Source organism: Acomys russatus, chromosome 13 (assembly GCF_903995435.1).
Source record: "Acomys russatus chromosome 13, mAcoRus1.1, whole genome shotgun sequence".
NCBI classification, from domain to species: domain Eukaryota; kingdom Metazoa; phylum Chordata; class Mammalia; order Rodentia; family Muridae; genus Acomys; species Acomys russatus.
This window is the reverse complement of record NC_067149.1, coordinates 55,479,410-55,501,003: the sequence shown is the minus strand read 5'-3', so window position 1 is coordinate 55,501,003 and position 21,594 is coordinate 55,479,410. Positions and strand designations below refer to the sequence as shown.

At 36.1% G+C, this 21,594-nt stretch overlaps 1 protein-coding gene across 1 annotated transcript; it reads left to right on the top strand.

Annotated features, from left to right (window-relative positions):
- The first annotated feature begins 249 nt into the window (after positions 1-249).
- On the top strand, positions 250-21,217 carry LOC127197705 (NKG2-A/NKG2-B type II integral membrane protein-like). Its single transcript, XM_051155674.1, has 11 exons — positions 250-391; positions 1,347-1,700; positions 2,053-2,154; positions 2,632-2,682; positions 3,190-3,341; positions 16,285-16,609; positions 16,935-17,036; positions 17,408-17,464; positions 18,543-18,712; positions 20,525-20,625; positions 21,028-21,217. The coding sequence occupies exons 2-11, from the start codon at positions 1,514-1,516 to the stop codon at positions 21,143-21,145; spliced, it is 1,365 nt and encodes a 454-aa protein (XP_051011631.1). The 5' UTR covers positions 250-391; positions 1,347-1,513; the 3' UTR covers positions 21,146-21,217.
- Positions 21,218-21,594: the final 377 nt, after the last annotated feature.

Sequence of the window (21,594 nt, the reverse complement as noted above, 5' to 3'; positions counted from 1 at the left end):
ACCACTTTGTCCCTTCCACGGGAGCCCAAAGCAATCTATATTGTGAAGGTGTGATGAGAAAAACTGATTTCAAAATCAGGCACGTATGAGAATTTCCTGTTGAACCTTCAGTGACACATTAGTGAGAAATCTGCTTTTCCACTTCTGACTCAGTCTGAGCATCATGGGGCAGCCGGCAATGTTCACAGTCACTGTTGTCCTAGATCTCTGCACCGACTCTCCCCTTTTGGTGCTCAGCTCCCACAGGCCTCCTGTGAGCACCACACCTCACTGCATGAGACCTGGCTTTCTGGCAATAGAGGGAGCTTGTCCAGTTGGTGAGGAGACTTTACAAATACGACATTGGAGCAACTGAGGCTCAGTTCAGATGCAAACATCTCAAAGTTCACATGTAAGTTTTAAAGCCAGAATTAATTCTAGATCTCACTGATTCCAGGGATAATTGATTGAATTATCCAATTATGTTGAGTTATTACAATTGTATTTGATGTAACCTAAATAACACTGACTTTGACAGCCTTAGACTCTTTAGGGGATGATTGAACCAAAAACATTCTACTATGAACCTTTCTTTTATGTTATGGTTTCACATGTTAGTTAATTATTTCTTTAAATAAAATGTGTATTAAAAATAATTTTGAAGTATTTCCAATATCTCTTATCTTATGCAATATTTTTGACATAGCATTTTCTAGAATTTGCAATATGTTTACATTTTTAGTGACTCGCTGAACTCCTCAGTCATTCCAAATAAACAAATTTAATAACATGCAAATCATTTAAATAGATATATTAGCTATTAAAAGTAATATGCAAGTTTTATATGCATATATATATGTGTCCGCCTTCCTAGACCACCCATGTAGAGTACTCAGGTCTTACTCGTTATTGGATTTCAGTGTATTATAAAGTTCGTCAGATTGTTGTGTGTGCATGCACACATAAATATGTAACAATGATAATTAAGGAGGAGGTCATGAATTCGAGAGAGAGAGTGGAGGCCATGGGACAAGTTGGAAGGGAAGAGAGAGGCGTGGAAATAATGTGAAATCCTCTAAACAATAAAAAAAAAAATAAAGAAATTAATTCAACGCTCTTTTTCCTTACACTGTTAGCGTCATTTTTGTAAGTTTTAAACATTTCACGGCCCTAGTACTATGAAAACTAAATTTAATTTTTAAAACATTTTTTCTTTATAAGCGTTTTTATTTCTCACTAAGTTATTGTCCTATAAAAAGAGGGTTACCTTTTAAAACATTACTATTATTATTATTATTATTATTATTATTATTATTATTATTATTATTATTATTATTACTGTTGTTGTTGTTATTGTTTTATCATAGAATACATACTCAGTATCCAAGAGAAAAAAGCAACTTAGATTAAAAGTTCGAACTGCAAAATGAGCTTTGATGTTCCAAACTCCACCCATTTTGGCTTCATCAGAATGTGTGTACCTTTCTGTGAAACACTGCGGTAGCACAGACCTTGGCATCACTCAACTGCAGAGATGATTAATGAAGGAGTCACCTACGCAGAACTGAATGTGGCAAAGAAGTCCAGGGACCAGCAACGGAAACCAAGGGGCACTCACAGTTCCATTTCAGTAGTGGAGCAGGAAATCACTTATGCAGAATTCAACTTTCAAAAAGCTTCTCCAGAGCATCCCGCCATCTGCAGGGACTGCTGCTGCAAAGGTGAGATGCTGAATTGGCCCTCGGGATAAGGACACCAGGATTCCAGGGGCATGAAGGGGTGTGGGCAGCGGTGGAAATAGCCTCCTTGTGAGGATCAGAGCTCTGACTTGACCTGTTTTTTTTTTTTTTTTTTTTTTTTTTTTTTTATAATTTGTGAGCATGGAAGTCATTCTGTGGCAAAAAATTTTGTGGATCATTCTGTCCACGGAAAGTGAAATGATACTGCCTACAGTGTCTGCATGGAGGAGCGCTGGAGCTGGAGTTTGTCTGTTTGACTCAGTGGGTATGTGAGGTCTGTGTATAGAAACCGTGTGTAAAACCACCCTTACCTTGCATTTATTTCTCTCTGCAGGCTTTCCATGTCCTCCAGAAAAACTCATCGCTGGGACCCTGGGCATCATCGGCTTTGCCTTAATGGTTGCTGTGGTTGTAGTTAGTACAGTGACCACTCCATGTACGCATGTTTTAAAAAAGATTATAAAGGAACTTTCCACTTTAACGACTGGAAATGCCTTTCAAGACCTCAAATCAAGAACAGTAGCTTTTAGTTTAAAGTATTTATTTGAATTAAATGTAGGATGCTTATTGTGACTTTGTTTATATTATGACTATCAGAAGAACTGAACAAAAATTTACTTTTGATTTTATCAATGATTTTATAGCATAGTTTAAGACCTTGGAGATTCTTTACTGAGATGTGAAAACTGTTCTGAAAGTGATTTTTCAGAGGTTACACTGTGAAAATGTTGAAATTTGGGCTTTCATTGAAGTACTCGCCAAAGTTTTTTCTGTGTTATTTATTTTTTGGTGATTTAAATTATATTCCACAGAAACTTAATTAAAAATTGTATATCAATTTCAGACTAAGACTCCAAAATTGTTACAAGTATTTTTGATGTTAATTTTCATAAGAATTATTTTAACTCTTCAGATACTGAAGCAAAGGTGCAGATCAACACATCCTTGACTACAACCCACAGAGGCAAGTCCTTCTTCTCATAGTTTTGATGTTTCTACTCATTATGTTTTATGCCTGACCATGCAAAGATGGTAACAGGTTTCTATGTAGAAAATAATCTAGAAATTAGAGTTCTATGTGCTCTAAACAGACATTAAGAATGATAACCTTTTTTGTCCCACAATAAGAAATATTCAAATAAAATCATACAAAATTTAAATAATTAGCTTAATTTTCCTACTGATGAACTCTAATAAAATTGAAATGAATTCACTATTTTAGAATAGACCTTATGCTCTGTGACCTTGAAAAAAAATTTGTTTATTTGCTTCGGATAGACACATAAACAGAGGGCCAAATAGCCACTCTTTTCTTTGTTTGTGTGTTTGAGTATATATTTGATTCATGTTTATTAGCCTCTAGGCTGTGTAGATATATATTTTATGTGAATTTTCAAAGCTATGAATACATATTAATTTTCACTATTAAGTTCATGTTGCTTCTAGATAATAAAGCACAATCTCTCTTCAGCACACCCTTGCGGCTGTTGTCCAAAGGAGTCGATATCATATTCCCACAACTGTTATTACACTGGTGTGGAGAAAAAATCTTGGAATGACAGTTTGGTGTCCTGCGCTTCCAAAAACTGTAATCTGCTTTACATAGATAGTGAAGAGGAGCAGGTAAGAGCTGCACCGTGTCAGTCATTGCTTGACCTTTCTCCCTGTCAAGGTGACATTTGTAGAGCCTACTCATATCCTTTACATGTTTTACTTATTTTACAAAGCTGTGTTTGTATTTATGTACTGGCAGTGAATATTTATTTTCAGGTTTATTTATTTATTTGTCATGAAAGCCATTCTTGTACAAGTGCATTTAGTCTGAAATTAAATTTGCCATTTAATTGTACCATATAAACAATCGATGCACGTACAATAGTTAATACTGATCAGAGAGTGACTGGCTAGAGGTGAGTGTAGTCAGGTCACTAGGCATACATTTCTCTTTCCTCCATGTCTTTCCCCTGTGCTTCCATTAGGCTTCGCTTTTGTACTAATTAGCTACACATTCCTCTGACTTTCATAAGACAGGGTCAGGCATACATATGCACCATTACGTAGATATCCTGTAACTCAGCAGCTGCCAACCTGTAGTTGACAACCTGGAGGCTAACATGACCCTTTCACAGGGGTCACCTCAAAGCATGGGAAATATCAGATATTTACATTGTATCTGTAACAGTAGCCAAACTCCAGTTATGAGGTAGAAAGGTATGGTTTGGGATCCCCTCAGCATGAGGAACTGTATTAAAGGGTCAAAGGAAGGTTGAGAAGCATTGCTATCATTCTTTCATGATCTTATAGCAAATCATTGGTCCTTTTACTGTAACCATCTGTAGTTTGCTAATTTTTCATTGCTGTGTAATGTAAGCTGTAATGTGTCTCTGGATAGGAGCGATGAGTGATACACTCTCAAGGACAGAGGCATTTTACATGACCTCTGTACTCATGGGGTGCCCTACTCTAACTTCCACCCCGGTGTCCTTTAGCAGGTAGGAGAAGCCCTTTGTGTGGTCAATCACTCATTAGGTGCTTTCAGCGTTGCCCAATACTCTTGCCTAAACTCTTTTACACACAAAGAAAGAGAGATGTCACAGCATCCACCTATTGATGCTTGCGTGCTAGGTGAAAGGTGTAGGGTCATTCCCTTCCCTTGGACAAGGGACACAGGATGCTTGACATTCTAATGTCCTTCACCTGAAGGTGTCAAGCCCTCTCAGCTTCTTGTTCCAGGCCGTTTCTTGCTTTTGCCTTTTATTATTACTTTCTAAGTTTGCCATTATTTATCACAGTAGCCGAGAGAAACATTAACGCTACCTTGTCAGTAATCCAACCCTACAGTGGTAGACAGCATAAGGGCTCAGCTAGTTAAAGATAATGCAGTACACAGAAAAGAAAAGCATTGATTACTACCTCACTCAGTTCTTCCATAGCAATCCAGGGACTTCCTCCTAAAACTGAACTTTGAGGACTAGTAGAAAAGTTGATTTGAGTACAGTATCCAGAAATTTGTATACAAATTTGTTTGAATCCTTGCTATATTTATGTTGTTAGCATGAATACCTATTAAGTTACATAAATTGATCACCAAAACCTTACTAATATAAAAATACAACTTCTAATTATAAACATTTAAAAGTTAATCCTAGATAAAAATTACACACATATGTAACTGCTTGGCAATATATGAAGTGTTCTCAACATCAATAACTTGATTTGTATTGGACAATAACCTCACTATGACAGAATATATTTTAAAAATAATAAAATCCTTCATATTGATGAAAGTTCCTTGTTTTTATGGTAGGACTTTCTGCAATCCCTCTCACTGGTCTCATGGGCTGGAGTCTTTCGGAAGAGCAAAGAACAACTCTGGGTTTGGAAAAGTGACTCAAGTTTCAAACCGAAGTAAGTTTTCACGGATGATGTAATAGACAAGGGGGGAGGACAACAAACAACAAAAACCTCAGAATTGTGTCAATAAATGAAGCTGAGTTATAGACAGGCAGAATGATGCTGTCCTTCATGATCTGTTCATGGCAATCTGAAGAATGGGCTACTTGGCTTTCATAGAAATCAGTTCTTACTACACTATTAACGAAGATGCCATTGCTGACTTCCATGAGATCTTTCTTTTGCACTTCCATATAGGAGTCGCTCATTCAATTAGCCTGCAGTATATACAATTTGTGTTTCCACCACTGCAGGATATCAGAGGTTCCCTATGATGAGTATAACTGTGCCATGCTGTCAACATCTGGCCTCACAGCAGACAACTGTACAGCTTTACATACATATCTTTGTGAGTGTAAGCTCACAAACTGAAACCCCTGCACCTGGAGTCGGCCAGGTAAGGTTGCAGCTCATAACCTGAAAATAGAATTGTGATCGTGTACATATTATAGGGAATTATATCATTTGTTCTATTGACAGTTTCTTTCAAAAGCAATCATTGAGGTGTAGTAAGCACACACAAAGTACAAATATTACTGAATCTTTTCCTCAAGATATTCTTTATAATATTTATTTTTGACAGATCACATATATCCCAGGAGGCTTTGTGAAGAAGCATTGTTACATTCTGAGCTTACTATTCAAGGCACTGTAATGGGGCTTTGTAGAATTGGCAGTTGTGTATTACAAATTTAGCTTCTTTAGTACATTTAGGTTACTCACTTGTTAACTACATTTTCATATATATATATGTGTGTGTGTGTGTGTGTGTGTGTGTGTGTGCAAATGTGTCCTAAGATATATTTGTTTCATAGATAAATAGAAATGTTTTTAATAAGGTTTCTATATCTGAGGTCTGGAAAATTTATAAAGAAAAGTTTTTTAAATACAGAAATAAATAAAATATTTACACCTTCTTAATGGTTTTTCAAGAACCTTTAATAAATTTCATGTGTCTTTTGTTTCTTCTTTTTGCTTTTTAAACTCTTTTACGTGTCATTTATTTATGTCCTTTTGTTTTAGTGTGTGTGTGTGTGTGTGTGTGTGTGTGTGTGTGTGTGTGTGTGTGTATGTGTGTGTGTACACGTGCGAGCGGATGTGCATGCACGGAGCATGTACAGAGGTCAGAGGACACCCAACAGAAGTTGATTCTCTCCTTTTACCATGTAGGATTCAGGTTTCAAACTTAGGTTGGCATGTTTGATGGCAAACACCTTTACATGCGAACCACCCCACAGCCCTTTGTTTGTTTGTTTATTTTCTTTGTTTGGTTTTGGTTTTGGTTTGGTTTGGTTTTTTGAGAAAATATCTCCCTCTGTAGCATAGACTGATGTCAAATGGTCAGCAGCCATTCTGATTCTTGAGAGAAGTTTACAGACATTTTTTTTTTTTTGCCAAAGTTGTTTTTCTTCTGTTTTTTCAATGAAAGTGATTTAGGTCTTTACTGACCTTTTCCCTTGGAATATTGTTTTTGATCATAATTTTATACAGTTTATTGTTTTCTACTTTTTGCTTTATTCATTGCAAATTTCAACTTGTTTGGCTTTTCTGATATTAATTTCTTATGATACATGTTTGTACTAAAATATCTCTTTTTCTGTAATATTGCCTTTGAAGAAATCAGTTATTCATGGAGTAAATTTTGCTATATTTTCCTTATAATTCTTTTTAATGTTTTATAATTATTCATATTACATCCCAATTGTTATCCCCTTGTTTGTATCTTCATTTTCCCTCCCTCCCTCCCCCCTTCTGCCCTATTCCCCTCCCCTAGACCTCTGACAAGTGGTAAGCATAGCTGCCTTACTTATAATTCTTAATTGTGAACAGCCTTAATGATAATCTCTTTGTCCAATCATTGTTTAGAAATATGCTTGAGAATCAGAATTTTTTGATTAAATTGAAAGAAATTTTCAGTGATATTGGCATGTGACTGTGGCCATTGGCATGGTTAGTAAAACCAAAGAATTTATTTTACACTGTATCTTACATTTTATTTACTTTTTAAAATTAAGTTTAAGCTTGATAGCTCCAGCCTGGATGTCTTATGCAAGTGTGGCTTGTGGCTACAGTGGCCACTGTGTGGACAGTTCAGCTTTAAATACTTTTTAATAATATGCTTAGAAATACTAGTATATTTCTGTGGAAATTTCCCAATTGTACCTAAGAGCCTGAGCCTCCTGTGCACACGGAGGTGAGTATGTGAGTGACAGCCTGTGTTGACTCTCTAGCTTGTCTCCCTAACCTCACCGATCCATCTGCTGTGCGGGTGTGGTGCTCATGTATCTGGGTCCATTTGTTATTAAACCCCTGACTTCCAATTCCATGTTTTATTGTTTATTTCTTTATCTTTAGGCACACAAAAGCTAGTGAAATATTATTAGTGGTTTTAATGAAATTGTTGTCATTATTAAACTTTTTTTTCATCTCCAGTTTTTGTCATCTTATGATAGCACACAATTGGCTTAATTTTTATTTTGTTACTTTCATCTTTCTTAATGTTTCTTCTTTCTTTATGTCTTCATCTTTCTTTATGTTCTGAGTTTCGTATTGATACGGGAAAGTTGAAATAGAAGCCTGTGTTATATAAGTTAAATATTATTTAGCTTATATTTAAGGTATTATTAGAATACTATGATATATTATTTATTAAGTTGCTTGCATGTATAACTTATTCTAATTTTCATTTAATTTTGAACACTTCTATTCCATAAACTATTTTTTCTGATTCCTTGTCTTTTCACAATACTTCCATTGATCACATCCCATTACATGAATTTGTTAATTTAACTTCAACATTAAATCTTCTTCATGTCTCACATTTTACAGTATGATTATTTACTCACTAAAATCCAATAAATCAAACAAACAAAAATTTCCAACAACCTTCAATTTTTAGTCACTATTTGTTCCATTATTTTCTTTCTGAAATGCTGTGATATACTTCCTGATAATAATAAACTTTTAACTTTGATACTTTGTCACCAATATTTCACTGTTTACTTATGAAATGTCCAGCCATCCCTTCTACTCTTCATTTTGCATTGTCCAGGGCGCTCACCTACAGGAAGTGTTTATCGTTAGGAGAACCTCAAATGTTTTCTTTAGTCCTGGTCAACTGGTGACTGCCTACTTTTGCTGATTCTTGAAAAATGAATTAATTTGCTGCAGAAAATGTCATTTACTTCTTTTTAACTTCTAAATTACTTATCAGTATCAGCATTCTTTCACTAACAACCAAAGGAAAGTTATTTTTACATACTGTTCTTAGATATGGGTAATTTGGAAAAAAAGCAACTCTCTTTTTCAAAAATAATTTCACATATACCTAAAGGGATAAATTCTAGCTATTTTTGTTATAACAATCACTTATCTTTGTTTTGTATATTATTTTCTGAACATATATTTTATAGGATTGCATATCAGAAGAGTGAAAGCCCACATCATTGTATATAATAAAATGTGTTCTATGTAAGATATGTAGTATTATGTAATTTATAATTAATGTTTCTATCAGTAATAAATATAAGTACATAAAATAAGAAAAAAGGAATGTTAATGAATAGAGCATGATTTACATTATTTGAGAGCTTTAAATCTTAAGTGTGTTAATACGTAAACAAAATAAATTTAGTTTTGGTAAACTGAACATGAGTAGAATATATAAATATATGGAATATTTAGTTTATAAAAATAAAATATAATTAATAGAAATATGAGTAGACTCATTTTTATAAGTCACGTAGGTGTGTGTGCCCACAGATAAGAAGAGAATCAGGAATGTTAAAAACACAGTGTTGTCTCCTCAAAGAGATGTATAACGTGTTTTCCACCCAGAGAACAGCGAGTGGATGCAGTTAATAGCTTGATGTCTTTTGCACAGTATGTGTGCCTAAAGCCAGACCATATCCTCTTCCAGATCCTCATCTTGAGCCTATTTTCTGATTTAATCTATAGAATCTATTTCTATTGGAAGATGCCACTTGTACTATACAAAGAATTTCCATATGGTCAAGTCTGAAGCTCTGTTGTGTCCAAGGAGTGCATGGCATGTACAGGTTGTGCACACGTGCTGGGCATGAACATGCCTAAAATAAACGATTTGAGGTCAGACTGTTGAAGTTTGAAAAAACACCAGCATGAGTCATGTTGAGCCAAATTTCCATTGTTTCCCTCTGGTCATTACCCTGCTCGCTGTGGTGTTTGCAGAGAGAACCCTGTAGTTCCCAACTCAACTAATGACAGTGACGTTCTTACATTGCGCTGTTACACAGGCAAAGTGTAATAGGCCACCTGGAGCCACTGTAGTGTCTTCAGCTACATAATATTGTGGGAGCACAGTTACATGATTCACTGTATTTTCATTGCTCTTGGTTTGTTTTGTCTGGTCTGTTGCTTGAAATGTTCCCACATGCTTGGCAAGCTCTTTGTGCCACTGAGCCACAAATTTAGCCACAGAATGTCTTTATGTAGCCCATGGCTGCACAGGTCATACTGACAGCTCTATGGGTCTAAATTCTATTTCTGTAGATTTTAGGAAATAAAAACTTAGATTTGTCTGGCCTCAGTCATGCAGAGGTTTCATGGACATGAACATCCCTGAAGTGACAGGTAACAGACTTCCCTTTGCTTGATATTAATATTGTCTACTTTATGGGTGAGCCTAATGTCATGTAACAGTTTCAAACACAGAACACTTGTTTTTTTTTTAATTAAATACTTCTCAAAACTATTGAGTCGTTTGTAATAAAGGATAAAATCTCATTTTAATGACTAATGATAATCACTAAATAAAAGCATTATAGTGAAATAATTGCTATACATGTGATAAAAAAAAATACTATCCTTCTACCCCATAGCATCCAGGCTTTGGCAATTATCACACATCAAAATAAAAACCTGAATCATTATTCATGGAATGAAAAATTAATGCATCTATTTTAATAATTAGGCTCAATAATATAAGATTTTAATTAAGACATTCATGTGAAGTGTTGCCTCGTGTTACTGATATTCTTATTTATGAGCATTTAAAAAAATTTTATTAATTTATTCTTGTTACATCTCAATAGTTATCCCATCCCTTGTATCCTCCCATTCTTCCCTCCCTCCCATTTTCCCATTATTCCCCTCCCCTATGGCTGTTCCTGAGGGGGATTACCTCCCCCTGTATATGTTTATGAGCATTTTTTATTACTGAAAGTTGCATACCAGACAAAGGCTTTACCCTAGACCACTCCTTTACATATTTGTTTTAGGGACAGAACTTATCATCATTTTATTCCTGGAACCAGCATGGATTCCCATAGACCAGGCTGTCACTGGGTTTGAGACACTCCTGCCTCAGCTTCCCAAGTAACTTGGAGTACAGCCCTAAGCCACTAGGCAAGGTGTCCTGGTTACTTTTTCACTCTAAACTTGGGAAAGGGGAGTATCAGTTGGAGAATTGCCTCAATTGGCTTTGTAGTAACTACTGTGCGAGGCCGTCCTGAGTGATGTCTGATGTGGGATGGCCCACCCCTTTGTCTATGGCACCGTTCCTAGCCACATAGTCCTGAGCTGTATGAGAAGGCTTGAAATGGAAGCAGCAAGCAGTGTCCTCGCTGCTTTCTGCTTCAGTTCTTGCCCTGGTTTCCCTCAGCCACGGATGTGACCTGGAAGTATATGTGAAATAAATCCTTTCCTTCCTGGGCTGCTTTTATCCAAAATGTCCCATCACAGCAACAGCAACAACAAAAGCCAACTAGAATGCTTTCCTTTAGTTTTTGCCAATCTGTTGTGTTTCGTGGTCCCAACTGTTAATTTAGGTTGAACCAGACATGTGTTGAAACATTCATATTTTTACAGTGAGGTGCAATACAAAGGCCTGTGGATATTTGAACTAAATTTTTGGATCCAGCTGAAACATTAGGATGCAGTTGGATGACCCTCTAGACTTCCCATACTATATTGGTTTATGGAAAACTTACTACATTCATCTCTTAAGCACATTTACCTAAAGCATAATTCCTGACATCTGCTGCCACACTCCAGTCCAGTGGCTACACAAGCAGTAGCCTGTCTGGAATTACTCCCTCATAGTGCTCCCAGCACCTTGAAGGAAGTGGAAAAAAATGCCATGACTCAGAGGAACTATGTATTCACCTTTCTCTGTAACTGTCAGAGGTGAGCTGAAGTTGGAAACAGGATCATTATAGTTCATTTCACATGAAATAGCCTGACCACCAAGTTGGGTACAGTAAATGTATTGCTAAAATCTCCAGCATTTTACAAAGCACACGTTTACTGAAAATGTGAAGGTCCATACTCAAAAGCAAATTAGATTTGTGGGTGTGGCATTTCGGTACCAGTTAGTCTTCCCTTTCTGCGCGCATGTCACCCCCTGAGCAGCCGTTTCTCTCTGTCTTTCTCACTGCTTCCATTTGTCCCGACAGATTTCTTGCTTGCTTCAGATGAACTTGTGGCTGGAATCCAAAGGATCATCTCCCTTCTCTAAATTTCCCATTTGTGGTAGCGAACACAGCTGTTGTTACCTGCAAGGACGGCTTATGGATGAGTATAAGGGAATTTTTCGCTCTGCTAGCTGGAAGTCTCTGTATATATTCCTCTGTATATAATCATGAAAACCCCATTTAATATATATTTTCATTTAGTATATTTTTATTTATGTAACCTTGTAAAAAACCTGTCAAATGCTTATTCTGAATTTGTCAAAAGCTCAATAACAGAGCTACTGCAGAGTGTTTTTATGTCAATGTGTTGTGATTTTGTAACTCAATGATACATACCTGGAAACCTTTATTAAGATGATAATTAAATTAATAATTATTTGTGGTTATATTAACAATTACAAAGGTGGGTCAGTTTTAGTTGTGAGCCCAGCCTTCAACAGCTGACGCATCTCTCTCACCCCAAATTTGCTCAGTTTTTAACCTTTATGATTTTGTAAAATTTTCCATCCAGAGGTTCATTTTTATAATAATTTTTCCACACAAGATGATTATATTATATATTCTCATATTTTTATATGAACTAATATTTCAAGGTAAGAAAGTAAAACTCATATTTTCATAAATACTAATTAATTAAGAGCCCTTTACTTTTTTCTAACTATTGTAAGTAAGAAGCAGAACATTACTCCCAATAAACCCCAGCCAGGAAAGTACACAACAATTGTCAAAGTTCCAATATTTGCACATGTTTTATTTTGTCTTGATCTCAGCATATGAAAAACTGATCGTGACTTTCAGGGTGAAAATTAGTTAATGAGTCTTCACAAATATATATTTTAGGAAAACATTTATTCTTGTACACTATTAAAAAGGAAATGCTTAAAGATACAATGTCCTTTGGTATCAGTTGCCTCAAATATGCTATTGTTGTCACATGATGAGACTTAAATAATCATTCTGTTTCAGAAGAGTGAATTTGTGCAGTGAATTTTGGAACACATATAGGGTGAATTTTTGCTTGTTTTCTGCATACAGAGCTAGATCCAGATAGATTTAGGAATGATTGCCTGACTTTTTCCATGCATGTTTGTATTAGTGTGTGTGCAGTTTTATTTGTAACAGGCTACAAGAATACAAGACTGTAATTTGTAGGTACCTGATTATAGCCACACAAAGATACATAGTCATTATTAAATATCAATGCTGTTACTGAGAGAAAATTTCTAATCTTTGTTATGTTATTGTCGTTGTTATACAAAGGAGTGGGTAACATCTTAGAATAGCTGTTCTCACATTTGTATAAAAAGAAAAACTTGATTTGAGAGTTTGGTTTCCTGCCCCAATAAGAACTCTGCTTTATAGGCTTAGATTAATGACTAACACAGATGGAGGGCAAGGCTGAGGACCAGTGTTTGGATCTCTAGCAACCATATAAATGCTAGACAGGTGTGACCACAAGCAAGTAATCCCAGAGTGTAGGATGCTGAGACTGGAGATCACTAGAGTAAGCCGGGAAGCTGGAGCACTCAAGTCAGTGAGTTTGGGATCAGTCAGAGAACTTGCCTCGATATAGAAGATATAAAGCAATCAATTTTCTCACCTTACCTGACACAAACAAGTTGCGGGTATAGGAAGTCTTTCATTCATGAACCGAAAATAGTTAAAAAAAAAAAAAGGCTCAGTAATATAAAAACATAAACACTATTAAGTCAAAAAGGAAACACATATTTGGCATATTTGTAAATAAGTAAAGAAAAACTTGCACAAGAAAATAGAAGAGGTCTAGTGATGTAATATTGACAGATAGGCAATATACATTCTTCCCAGGGACAGATAACATCTCCAAATAGGATCATAACAAAGGCCACAAAACAAACCTTAAAATATTGAGATAATTCTTCTGTGTTACAAAGGAGTGAATTTATTTTTTTTTACTACATAGTTATAGCTGAATTTTTGTCATTTAAAACTAAATATTTCTATTAAAATACAGACAATTATAATTATGGATAAATAACTAAACAATATGAGTATTACTTAATATTACAATTTCTGTCATACTGACATAGTGTAACTTAAATAATATTCAATAATAGTTCACTCACCAAACATACATATTTTCGTTAAAGGAATTTTAAACAAAAATTTAGCTTTGAAATGAAATAAAACATAAGCACTTCAAGAATTTTAACAAAAATATATATGAGTATTTTTGATAACAGTTTATACTGGTTTTTGTGCCAGTCTTTAGAAGTTGAAAATCTATTGATTATGCTAACATCAGTTGAAAATGGTACTATGAGTTTCATAACGTTCCCATAATTTTTTGATGGTACGAATGATGCAAAGTTGACATGAGAAGAAAATGTTTGTAATATTGTTTGTACTTGATGTGGGCATCCTCCAGCAGAGAGAGACATTATGAAACAGAAAAAGACAGAGAGATGTAGAAACATTTTTTTTTAAAGTCTAAGAATTCTCCCGTGAAAACAACCATCCAAACAAAGCCATTGCCAAGGCTGTTGTGGCTTTCTACACACTGAGGATAAGGTCTTATTGCTGAAGACAGCATTTACACAATTGATCGAACACAGGGAAGTTTATGTGGTGCCTAAGTATGGCCTTCACCCCTACTGAGCAGTGCGCATGACACTAGAAGGTACTCTGCTTCCTACCAAAGGAGAAAGGTAGACACTGACTTGGACGCAAGAATGACTTGCTTGCAAGATATGCTGGCACAATACTGACACAATGCTTGTGTAAGGAGCCAACCAATGTCTGGTTGGAATTAAGGTCCACTCCATGAGATGGAGCTCATAGCCAACACTGCTTGGTGGCCAAGAACATGGAAATGGACAGGTGAAGGAGCTAGGCGAAAGCCAAACACTTAGTGTTCTGCCCAAGGAACACAGCAATAAAATGACTTACAACTGACATTCTGCTATACCCACTCAGCCACCATCAGAGAATCTTCTCTCTGCAACAGATGAGGAACTAGACGATGCAAAGTGTATAAGAGACCTTGGAACACTCAGCCCTAAAAAGGATGTCTCCATCAAATCCCTCCCCTCGGGCCTCGGAAAACTCTGAGAAAGGGGATAGAAAGAGTATAACAGCAAGAAAGGATGGAGGACACCAAGGAATCAAGGCGTCTGAAACACAGCAGGGTTTGTGCACATAAAATCTCACAGAGACTGTGGCAACATGTGCAGGATCTGCATGGGCCTGCACTAGAAGGAATCCTAGGGCAGGAGGGTGAAAGAAACACAAGTTCCCATTTCTAACCCAGAGGCTAGCTCCAACTGATAGCCACTTGCGAATAAAATTAATTTTCTCCAAAGGAGTCACATTGAGGGGAAAAAAACAACCCTATACTTATAGGTAGGCTCTATGGCCAGCTATAGATGGCCAACGCAAAACTAACTCTTTTAGCATCTTTGCAGGTTCGTTGTCTCACATGTTGTTAGCCTTTGTTTTTGTTTTTAACTTATGGGTCATTTGCATATATATTATGGCTTCAGGTTTTGGATTTTTTATGAGCTTCCTGTGTGTGTGTGTGTGTGTGTGTGTGTGTGTGTGTGTGTGTGTGTGTGCGTAAATGCATTTCTTGTGCTTTTTTTTGTTTTTAACTTTTTTTCTTGGTCAGTTGTTTTGTCCTATCCTGGATTGTTTTGATTTATATTATATTATTTTATTGTTATTCCTTAAATGCCTGCTTGTTTTCTAACGAATGACAAAAAGGGCATAGAACAGATGGAAAGTGAGATGTGGAGAAACTAGAAGGTGTAGGGGAGGGAAAACTGTAATCAGAATTATTATATGTAAAGAAAATCTTTTTCAATGAAAGAGAAAAAAATATCTAAGAATATCTTCTAAGGGGAAGCTTGGGGATTGTGGTTAGTACTTGCTCACTTTTATAGAACGCATAGCAATTCTTGTAAGATATGTGGAAAATGACACTACACAGTGGACTTAGAAGACCACTGTGTCCTTTCAAAAGAACCCAAAGCGTCCTACGCTGTAAAGGTGTGATGAGGGAGTCTGACTTCAAAATCAGCCGAGTATGAGAATTTCCTGTTCAGCCTTCGGTGACTCATTGGTGAGAAATCTCCTTTCCTACTCTGGCTCAGTCTGAGCATCATGGGACACCCGGCAGAGTTCACAGTCACTGCTGTCCTGCATTTCTGCCCTGACTCTCACCTTTCGTTGCTCAGCTCCCACAGGCCTTTCCAATATTTACAATATCCTTAAAACTTTTGTAATTTCTCTGAACCCTTCTGTTATGGCAAACAAATGCTAATTTAATAGTACCAGGCTCACTTTATTAAATTCATATAAAGTATTGACTAAAAAAATAAGATAATGAGAGTAATTAGAATATATCAAACTTCTGAGTCATTTTAGGAAGTTTTAGAACATTGTTTCTACTCCTTATTGAATTTAACATGGTAAAATTGATGCATAATTATTTTCTAACAACATTGAATCTTTTCATGAAGGCATTAAAAAAAATCCCATGGTGTTATTCCTATGAAAACGAAATTTAACATGTAAATTTTATCTTTTATTTTGTAAACCTTATCTTTTATTTATCTCACTAATTTATTTCTTCATTTCCCTACTGAAAAATTATCAAAGAGTATCTGACAAATAAAACTTAGATATTTCAACTGGACAAAAGGCTCCAGTTCTCTGGGCCCCTCCTTTTTGACTGCATGAGCATGTGTAGCTTTTTAAGTAGGCTCGCCATAGCACAGCTCACAAGTAGAATCGCGGAACAACACAGATCTGACATCACTGGCCTGCAGACACCAGACATGGATCGACTGTTTGGAACTGAACGTGCCTCAGAACGCAGGGAAGTAGCAAAGAAAACCCAGTCGCAGATCCGTTTCAGTAAAGGAGCAGAAGAGGGCCTGCTGGAGCCCAGACTTCAAAGTGCTTCCCAGAAGCATCCCAAGACCCACAGGCGCTGCTACTGCAAAAGTAAGGCATTTAATCTCGGTGTAACTGCTCTGGGGTGCCAGCTGCCAGGCAGAGGTGGGGAAGGGCTCCTTACAGGAAAGAAATGTGACCCACACTGTTATAATGTAAGTTGTGAGCACAGTTTTCATTCAGACATTGTTGCAATAATATTCGAATCATTTTCTTCACTGAAAAGGTGATGGTATTTCCTAAAGGCAGATTTCTGTATACAGGAGGGCCTGGGAGGGCTGGGTTCATCCTGCGGATTCTCTGACCTCTCTTTCGTGTAAAGCCTGTGGACATCTGTGTCCATTTTATTCCTTTTCACATCCGTTTCTCTCTGCAGATTTCTCATCGCCTCCAGAGAAGCTCATCTCTGGGATCTTGGGCATCATCTGGTTTGCCTTATTGGTGGCTTTGGTGATAGTAACCAGAGTTGTCTCGTCATGTAAGCATGCCTTTGAGAGATTATAAGCGAGCCTTCAACTTTAGTGACCAAGTGTCTCTGAGTGCTCCTTTTTAGCTTTTATTTTCAAGAAGATATGTGGATTAAATGTAGAGCGGTTAAAAAAAATTTTTTTAAATGTGGAACGGTTATTCTAATTTTGACAGACTTATGAATGATATATTATAATATGTTTAGACTGTCATTAAACTAAATTTTCCTTAATAGTTCACCATATTATTCATATTTCAGCAATTTCAAATGTATTCTGTATTATTCTAATTTAAATAGTTCATCAATTTCAAATTAAGAAACTAAAATTGTTGTGATAATTTTAGATGTCATATTTCTTAAGAATTACTTTGTCCCTCTAGATACTGAACCAAAGGAACAGATTCACTCACTCTTGATCAAAACCCAGAAAGGTACACTTCACTTGTAAAAGTTATGATGTTTGCACGCATTGTGTGTTGTGTCTCATGTAAACTACGCAGAGGCTTAAGTTATACTTTTTGTATTATTTTATTAATTAAACATTTTTATTTTTACATATATATTTATATTATTATACATATATACCATAAACTACATATAGCAAGAAGAACCATGACATAATCAGGAATTATATAAAATGTTACATTCTTAGTGTTTTGGCTATTTGTGTTTGACAGCCTTGAAGAAAACATCTTTCCTATCTTGGTGCATCTAAAATTCTGAATGTAAATCAATCTCCATCACATATTGTCATTATGAACTTAAAATACCTATCTAGACCTAACAACATCTTAATCTCTAAACAAGGAAGCTTAACTGTAAAACTAAGCAAATTTGATACCCTATGAGCATATAAAGGGGGAGGTAGTCCCCCTCAGGCACAGTCATAGGGGAGGGGAATAATGGGAAAATGGGAGGGAGGGAAGAATGGGAGGATACAAGGGATAGGATAACCATTGGGATGTAACAAGAATAAATTAATAAAAAAAAAAAAAACTAAGCAAACCTGGTCATCAACACCATCAGAGACTTGAGAAGGAATAAACTTGATTACCTGAGTATGCCTTAAATTATATTTATAGCAAGGGAATAATCTAGAAAAATTAACACTACATTCTCACAAATAAATATTACAGGATTATAATCCTTTTTTGAGCAATCAGAGGAAGTAATCATGTAAAATAGCCATACAACCATTTTGATAAGTGGCTTAAATGCCCTACTGGCAAATTATGATGAGTGAGAAGTGAATTCAGTCATTTAAAATAGAGGTTATAGTCCACAATATGAAAAAAAAATGTAGAGAGAATTTGTTCTCGGTTTACATGCTTTCTATGGACACATGAACTATAAACCAGAAGTTGGCTCTGTGTTTGAGTGTGTTTGGGTGTGTATTTTGTTTTCTATGTACCAGTATATGAGGTGCATAGGTACGTTTTGTATATGCACGTTCAAAACTATGCACACATGTAAATTAATTTTCATCATTAAGTTCATGTTTCTTCTAGTTAATAAACCATAATATTTCTTCAGCACATCCTTGTAGTCATTGTCCAAAGGAGTGGATATCTTATTCCCACAATTGTTTTCATATTGGTGTGGAGAAAAAAACATGGAGTGACAGTGTGGTGTCCTGTGCTTCCAAAAACTGTAATCTGCTTTACATAGATAGTGAAGAGGAGCAGGTAAGAGTTGCACCGTGTCAATCATTGCTTGATCTTTCTCCCTGTCAAGGTGATGTTTGTAAAACTTGTTCTTATTTTTTTTTTTATGGAAACAGGGGTTTGTGCGTGTGTGTGTAACCATGTCTGCCCTGGGACTTATTCTGTAGACCAGGCTGGCCCCACACTCACAGAAATCCACCTGCCTCTGCCTCCTGAGTGCTGGGATTACAGGCATGTGCTCCCACTGACCTGCTTATTCCTATTCTTATACATGTTTCCTTTATTTACAACTCTGTATAATATTTTGTTATTTTTTGCAATGTTTTACTAGTATTTGTGTACTGGTAGTAAATATCTATTTCTAGTATTTTATTTTATTTTATTTATGAAATCCATTCTTCTACAAGTGCTTTTATTCTGAGATAAACTTTGCCATTTACTCTTACTGTAAATGGAAAAACACTACACATGTACTGATGGTTCAGACTGATCAGAAAGTGACTAGATGGGGGCAGTTCCAGTCAGATTATCAGAAAGATGTTCCCATTTTCTCCATGCTTCTTTATTATATATATATTTGCTGCCCCAAAACCTTCTTCCTGGCATTTTGCCCATAAATTATGTTTGCCATTAAGCTGTATATGAATAAAGCCAGCCTGCACTTTCATCTTTCTAGCTGAGCCTCTCTGATGGTGTTTGGGGCAGTTTGTTCACATTACTGCACTGATACCTGCAGCTTGCTGACTATTGTTGCTATATTATGTGAATATTACATTATGAAGTCTGTGTCCCCAGGTCAAAAGCAGTGAGAGTCATACTCTTAGACACAGAACTTTCTGCACAAACATTTATAAGTACTCATAGGACTCCAACCCACAGGCCTGCCCTGGTGTCCTTTAGTGAGAAAAAACCAAAACCACTTCCTCTGGCTAACCATGCTTACTAGTACTTCTGAGATGCCATGCTGGCCCATGACGACAGACCCACAGTCTAGAAGTTTTAGACTTGTCCATTGTTGCTGCTGAGACTCCCTTCCACACAGAGAAGGCATGAACTTACAGGATCCACCTGTTGTAATGTAGGTGCTCAGGGACAGCATGTAAAGTCATTTCCTTCTGTCATATGAGGGGCAGGAGATGCCCTACCTCTCTATCATCCCTCATCTTTTCAGGTGCAAAAGACTTTCAACTTTTCCTTTCTGCCCTTCACAATTCATGGCTTGTGCCTTCCATTGTTATTTTCTAAGTTTACCCTTGTTTTGCCACAGTAGACAAGAGAGTAATACTAGCTTAAGTATTAAGTATTAAGCCAAGCATTAATAGTCTCATTTCAACCCATCAGAATCCTGACAAACAACAGCAGGGAATTAACCAGGGGACAATGCAGTACCCAGAAAACAAAAAATATATATACATGTCATGTATTTCTTTAATAATAACTCATTAATTTTCTTCTAAAGTCAAACTGTAATGAATAATAGAAAATAGTTGATTTGGGCACAGCATCTAGAGAATTTCATGCATAGTCTCTGAAAATGAACTTCAATCCTTGTATTGGGTATGTTGTTAGTATGAATCGCTGTTAAATTACATAAAATAAACACCAAGTTCCCCCACTAATAAAAGAATAAAACCTTTAAACTATAGACATTTTAAAGTTAATTGTATATAAAAATACACACATATGAATGTTTTTGGGCAATGTAAGAAGTATTCTCAATGTTAAAAAGTTGACTTGTATTGGACAATAACAACAATATGACAGAACACATTAGCACATTTTAAAAATAATAAGAGCCTTCAAACTGATGAAATTTCCTTGTTTCTTTGATAGGACTTTCTGCAATCCCTCTCACTGGTCTCATGGGTTGGAGTCTCCCGGAAGAGCAGAGGTCAACCCTGGGTTTGGAAAAATGACTCAAATTTCAAACCAAAGTAAGTTTTCATGAATGGTGCAACAGATGAGGAAGAAAAAAATAATAGAACAAAAACCTCGAAGAATTATGTCAATAAATGAAGCTGAATTGTAGACGGGAAGAATGATGCTGACCTTCATGACATGCTCATGAGAATCTGAAGAATGGGCTTTCATAGTAATCAGTTCTTCCCATACTATTAATGAAGATGCCATTGCCAACCTTCATGATAGCCTTCTTTTGCCTGCACTTATAGAAGTCACTCATTAGATAGATTATCCTGATATATATATATATATATATATATATATATATATATATATATATATATACACATTTGTGTGTTATACAGATATATATGCATATGTGAATATATATATGTGTGTGTGTGTGTATAAATTTTGTGTTTCCACCACTGCAGGATATCAGAGGTTCCCTATGATGAGATTAACTGTGCCATGCTGTCAACATCTGGCCTCACAGCAGACAACTGTACAGCTTTACATACATATCTTTGTGAGTGTAAGCTCACAAACTGAAACCCCTGCACCTGGAGTCTGCCAGGTATGGTTTCAATGCATAACCTGAAAATAGAATTGTGATTGAGTACATCTTAAAAGGAATTATTTGTTAAGATTATTAGTTTCTTTCAAAAACAGTTCCTGTAGTATACACACAAAAGTTGCAGTCCCACCTCAGTTACACTCTGAAAAACCTGTGAGTTTATTAGGCTTACTTATAGAACATGGCAAGAGTGTGGGTGACTCCAAAGGAGCCACATTGCCAAGTCTTCACCCATTGTTGGTGATGGCTTCCCCACAGCTACGTAGATAGAAAACCAACAACTAACTTTTCACAACCTATTTGTTGTATCGCCTCCTGAAACTGAGAACATAAATAATTAAGACAGAATTTCATACAAATGGCAGGAAACTCAGGTGAAGAACAATAACCCTCCCAACCCATCCCTTTCTATGAAGTAATACTA